General features: G+C 42.6%; 1 protein-coding gene across 1 annotated transcript in view; it reads right to left on the bottom strand.

Annotated features, from left to right (window-relative positions):
* Nucleotides 1-635: 635 nt before the first annotated feature.
* Nucleotides 636-6,000, bottom strand: part of LOC110507120 (S-adenosyl-L-methionine-dependent tRNA 4-demethylwyosine synthase TYW1) — a 74,964-nt gene continuing 69,599 nt past the window's right edge. The window contains 2 exon segments of the mRNA XM_090223459.1: nt 636-1,401; nt 1,404-1,470. Coding sequence (XP_090079585.1) covers nt 1,259-1,401; nt 1,404-1,470 — 210 coding nt within the window. The 3' untranslated portion in view covers nt 636-1,258.

The raw sequence follows: 6,000 nt of genomic DNA, 5'->3' as shown, positions 1-6,000 counted from the left end.
GCCAAGACCTCACAAGTCTGGTTCATCCTTGGGAGCAATTTCCAAACGCCTGAAGGTATCACGTTCATCTGTACAAACAATAGTACACAAGTATAAACACCATGGGACCACGCAGCCGTCATACCACTGAGGAAGGAGACGTGTTCTGTCTCCTAGAGATTAACGTACTTTGGTGCGAAAAGTGCAAATCAATCCCAGAACAACAGCAAAGGACCTTGTGAAGATGCTGGAGGAAACGGGTACGAAATAATCTATATCCACAGTAAACGAGTCCTATATCTTCATAAACTGAAAGGCCGCTCAGCAAGGAGGAAGCCACTGCTCCAAACCATCATAAAAAAGCCAGACTACGGTTTGCAACTGCACATGGGGACAAAGATCATACTTTTTGGAGAAATGTCCTCTGGTCTGATGAAACAAAAATATAACTCTTTAGCCATAATGACCATCGTTATGTTTGGAGGAAAAAGGGGTAGGCCTGAGTAACAGGCAGTTTACTTTGGGCATGTCAGTCAGACAGGAAGTGGAGAAAAATAGAAGTTCAACTTCTTCAAGCTAGGGTCTATTTTTCTCAATTTCCACCTGAGTGACATGCACAAAGTAAACTGCCTGTTGCTCAGGCTCTGAAGCCAGGTTATGCATATAATTGGTACCATTGGAAAGAACACTGAAGTTTGTAGAAATTATAAAATAATGTTGGAGACTATAACACAATAGATATGGTGAAGCATATTTTGACTTGTTTTAACAAAGTTTTGCGGTAGCCTTTTGGATTCCTTTCTCTGCATGTTGAACGAGTGGATTACTCAAATCAATGGTGCCAACTAAACAGACCTTTTGGGATATAAAGAAGGATTTTATCTAACAAAACAACATTACATGTTGTAGCTGGGACCCTTTGGAAGACAAATCAGAGGAAGATTTTCCAAAAGTAAGTGAATATTTAATCACTATTTGTGAATTTCTGAAACCTGTGTTGGTGGATAAATATTTTGATGTGGGGCGCCATCCTCAAATAATTGCATGGCATACTTTCGCTTTAAAGCCTATTGTAAATTGGACAGTGCAGTTCGATATAAGTTAAAGACACTTGTATGTTCCAAATGGTTTAATATCCATAATACTCTCTCTTCCATTCTATCACTCACTTTAAGTCTCTCTCAATACATTAAAACTGATTGTGAACAGTAAAAGTCTAAGATTGTGTGGAAGGAGAGGAGGAATTTCTGTCTCTCCTCTCTTCTACTCTCTCTCTTTCTCAGCATCCTGAGATATCTTTGGTCTTGTGTCTCCTCTGGTAGCGTGTGTCTGTTGGGTCGAAACCTCACTCCTGGGCACCAAACAGGGCCTGGGTTGGGGTCTTGGCCATGTGGTCCTGGGCAGAGAAGGTCTGGCTGCCTCATAGGCCTGGACAAGCTCCTGGAACCGCTCGTAGTCTATCCACGTCCACCACTCTCCCTCCACCTTTAACTGCATAGGGAAACACACATAGGGATATTGCTAGTACAGTACATACAGCATACACATGCACACAACAGTGTGCAGACATGCACACGCAGAGAGAGCATTACAGATGCAGAGAGACTCTTCAATCAATCATAAATCACACTAAGGGACTATAGGGCTCATGGAGCAGCAGTCTCCAGTCTCCAATGAGCTGCCAGCCTTACAGGAGCATTCATTAACCAATCATAAGTACAGTGACTCATCAAACCTATCAACCTCTGGATGCTAACTCATCTATGAGAGGAGGGAGGAGTATGAGAGATTGGGGGTGTGTGTCTATTTGTCAATAACAGCTGGTGCACTGTCAATGACTGTTCTCTCTGCTATCGCATGGCAAGTGGTACCGGAGGTATACTAGGAGGTGTCAGAGGAAGGCCTAAAAAATTGTCAGACTTCAGTCACCCAAGTCATAGACTGTTATCTCTGCTACCACACGGCAAGCGGTACCGGAGCGCCAAGTCTACGTCCAAAAGGCTCCTTAACAGCTTCTACCCCCAAGCCATAAGACTGCTGAACAATTAATCAAATGGCCACCCGGACTATTTGCATTGAGCTCCCCCCTTTGTTTTTACACTGCAGCTACATGCTGTTTATTATCTATGCATAGTCACTTTACCCCTATCTATATGTACAAATTACCTCGACTAACCTGTATCCCCGCATATTGAATCAGTACTGGTACCCCCTGTATATACAGTTGAAGTTTACATACACCTTAGCCAGATACATTTAAACTCAGTTTTTCACAATTCCTGACATTTAACCCTAGTAAAAATTCCCTATCTCAGGTCAGTTATGTCACTTTATTTTAAGAATGTGAAATGTCAGAATAATAGTATAGAGTGATTTTATTTCAGCTTTTATTCCTTTCATCACATTCCCAGTGGGTCAGAAGTTTACATACACTCAATTAGTATTTAGTAGCATTGCCTTTAAATTGTTTAATTTGGGTCAAACGTTTTAGGTAGCCTTCCACAGGCTTCCCACAATAAGTTGGGTGAATTTTGACCCATTCCTCCTGACAGAGCTGGTGTAACTGAGTCAGATTTGTAGGCCTCCTTGCTCGCGGATGCTTTTTCAGTTCTGCCCACATATTTTCTATGGGATTGAGGTCTTGGGATGGCCACTCCAATACTTTGATTTGGTTGTCCTTAAGCCCTTTTGCCACAACTTTGGAAGTATGCTTGGGGTCGTTGTCCATTTGGAAGATCCATTTGCGACCAAGCTTTAAGTTTCTGTCTTTCCATTCACACAAGTGACATAGGCAAATATACAGTGCATTCGGAAAGTTTTCTGACCCATTCATTACATTACAGCCTTATTTAAAAAAAAATGTTTTAATCAATCTATGTACAATACCCCGTGCTGAGAAAGCAAAAGCAGGTTTTTAGAAATGTTTGACAATTTATATATATTTTAAAAAAACTGAAATATTACATAACTATGCAGACCCTTTACTCAGTACTTTGTTGAAGCATCTTTGGCAGTGATTACAGCCTCGAGTCTTCTTGGGTATGACGCAACAAGCTTGGCACACCAGTATTTGGGGAGTTTCTCCCATTTTTCTCTGCAGATGTTCTCAAGCTATGTCAGGTTGGATGGGGAGCTTCGCTGCACATCTATTTTCAGGTCTCTCCAGGGATGTTCGATCGGGTTCAAGTCCGGGCTCTGGCTGGGCCACTCAAGGACATTCAGAGACTTGTCCCGAAGCCACTCCTGCATTGTCTTGGCTGTGTGCTTAGGGTCGTTGTCCTGTTGGAAGGTGAAGCCTCACTCCAGTCTGAGGTTCTGAGCGCTCTGGAGCAGGGTTTCATCAAGGATCTCACTTTACTTCATTCATATCTCTTTTGCTTCATTCATCTATCCCTCGATTCTGACTATTCTCCCAGTCCCTGCAGCTGAAAAACATCCCCACAGCATGATACTACCACCACCATGCTTCACCGTAGGGATGGTGCCAGGTTTCCTCCAGATGTGATGCTTGGCATTCAGAACAAAGAGTTCAGTCTTGGTTTCATCAGACAAGATAATCTCGTTTCTCATGGTCTGAGAGTCTTCAGGTGCCTCTTGACAAACTCCAAGCGGGCTGTCATGTGCTTTGGCTGTCGTGCTCTTTTTTTTTACTGAGGAATGACTTTCGTCTGGCCACTACCATAAAGGCCTGATTGGTGGAGTACTGAAGAGATGGTTGTCCTTCTGGAAGTTTCTCCCATCTCCACAGAGGAACTCTAGAGCTCTGTCAGAGTGACCATTGGGTTCTTGGTCACCTCCCTGACCAAGGCCATTCTCCCCCGATTGCTCAGTCTGAACACGCGGACAGCTCTAGGAAGAGTCTTGGTGGTCCCAAACATCTTCCATTTAAGAATGATGGAGGCCACTGTGTTCTTGGGGACCTTCAGTGCTGCAGACATTATTTTGGTACCCTTCCCCAGATCTGTGCCTCGACACAATCCTGTCTTGGAGCTCTACGGACAATTCCTTCGACCTCCTGGCTTGGTTTTTGCTCTGACATGCACTGTCAACTGTGAGACCTCATATAGACGGGTGTGTGCCTTTCCAAATCATGTCCAATCAATTGCATTTACCACAGGTGGACCCCAATCAAGTTGTAAAAACATCTCAAGGATGATCAACGGAAACAGGATGCACCTGAGCTCATTTCGAGTCTCATAGCAAAGGGTCTGAATACTTATGTAAAAAAGGTATTTCATTTTTTAATATATAAATCTGCAAAAATGGCTAAACCTGTTTTCGTTTTTTAATTATGGGGTATTGTGCGAAGATTGCTGAGGATTTAAAACACTTTCTTTTAGAATAAGGCTGTAAGGTAACAAAATGTGGAAAAAGTCAAGGGGTCTGAATACTTTCCGAAGGCACTGTATATCACAAACAATGCAATCATCACAACACAGTATTTTTCCTGGCTTGGCTTCCCCAGTGAATTTACCCACACACCGCTACTGGTTATGCAGGTGATTATACCTGGCTACTGGATGGTGTAAGGCTGAGACAGAGGAGTTTAGAGAAGGGTAGGGTGGACAAATGGCACACTATTCCACAGGAGGTTGGTGGCACTTTAATTGGGGAGGACAGGCTTGTGGTCATGGCTGGAGCGGAATATGTGGAATGGTATATAATACATCAAATGCATGGTTTCCATGTGTTTCCTGCCATTAATTCATTCACTCCATTGTTCATTCACTCTCATCATGGGGTATTGTACATAGATTGATGAAGGGATGTAATGTAATGAATGGGTGGGAATAATTTCTGAATGCACTGTATATTTGTCTGTCACTTGTGTGAATGGAAAGACAGAAACTTAAAGCTTGGTTTGTTATGAGCCGTCCTCCCCTCAGTAGTCTTCTGCTACTCTATATATAGTGTACTTCTTTTGACCGGAGCCCATAAAAGTAGTTCACTATATAGGGAATATGGTGCCTGTAACGAACCTCGTCCTTCTCTTCTGAGGAGGAGAAGCGAGAAGGATCGGAGGACCAATTTGCAGAGTGGTAAGTGTCCATAATGTTTATTATAATACATAAACTGAACACTACGAAAATACAAAACAATAAACGTGAAATGAACGATACAGTCTCGTGTGGTACGAACACTAACATGGAAGACAAACACCCACAACCCAAACCTGAAACCCAGGCTACCTAAATATGATTCTCAATCAGGGACAACAATTGACAGCTGCCTCTGATTGAGAACCATACTAGGCCGAACTCAAAAACCAACATAGAAAAACAAACAGACTGCCCACCCAACTCACGCTCTGACCATACTAAAACAAAGATAAAATAACAGAACTATGGTCAGAAAGTGACAGTGCCATTTGGGACTGAAGTCCAGCATTAATAACATCTTGAGGGTAGGGGGCAGTATTTTGATGTTTGGATGAAAAACGTACCCAAATGAAACTGCCTATTTCTCAGGCCCAGAATCTAGAATATGCATATAATTGTCAGATTGCTCAAGGGCACATTAGCAGATTTTTTGGCCTACTCGGCTCTGGGATTCAAACCAGCACCCTTTCAGTTACTGGTCCAACACTCTTAACCTCTAGGCTACCAGATTGAGTTCCAGCCTAATGCGTAATTTAACAATGCCATACAACTCTCCTTCTGTGGCCTCCAACTGCTCTTAAATGCAAGAAAAACTAAATGCATGCTCTTCAAACAATCGCTGCCCACACCTGCCCGCCCGTCCAGCATCACTACTCTTAGAATATGTGGACAACTAGAAATACCTAGGTGTCTGGTTAGACTGTAAACTCTCCTTCCAGACTCACCTCTTGAAACTAGGTGGCACTATTTTCATTTTTGGAAAAATAACGTTCCCAAAGTAAACGGGCTATTTTTCAGGACCAGATAATAGAATATGCATATAATTGACAGCTTAGGATAGAAAACACTCTAAAGTTTCCAAAACTGTCAAAATATTGTCTGTGAGTATAACAGAACTGATATTGCAGGTGAAAACCTGAGG

This window comes from Oncorhynchus mykiss, chromosome 27 (assembly GCF_057628025.1).
Source record: "Oncorhynchus mykiss isolate SJ-2025 chromosome 27, ASM5762802v1, whole genome shotgun sequence".
In the NCBI taxonomy this organism is placed as follows: domain Eukaryota; kingdom Metazoa; phylum Chordata; class Actinopteri; order Salmoniformes; family Salmonidae; genus Oncorhynchus; species Oncorhynchus mykiss.
This window is presented reverse-complemented; position numbering and strand designations above follow the sequence as displayed.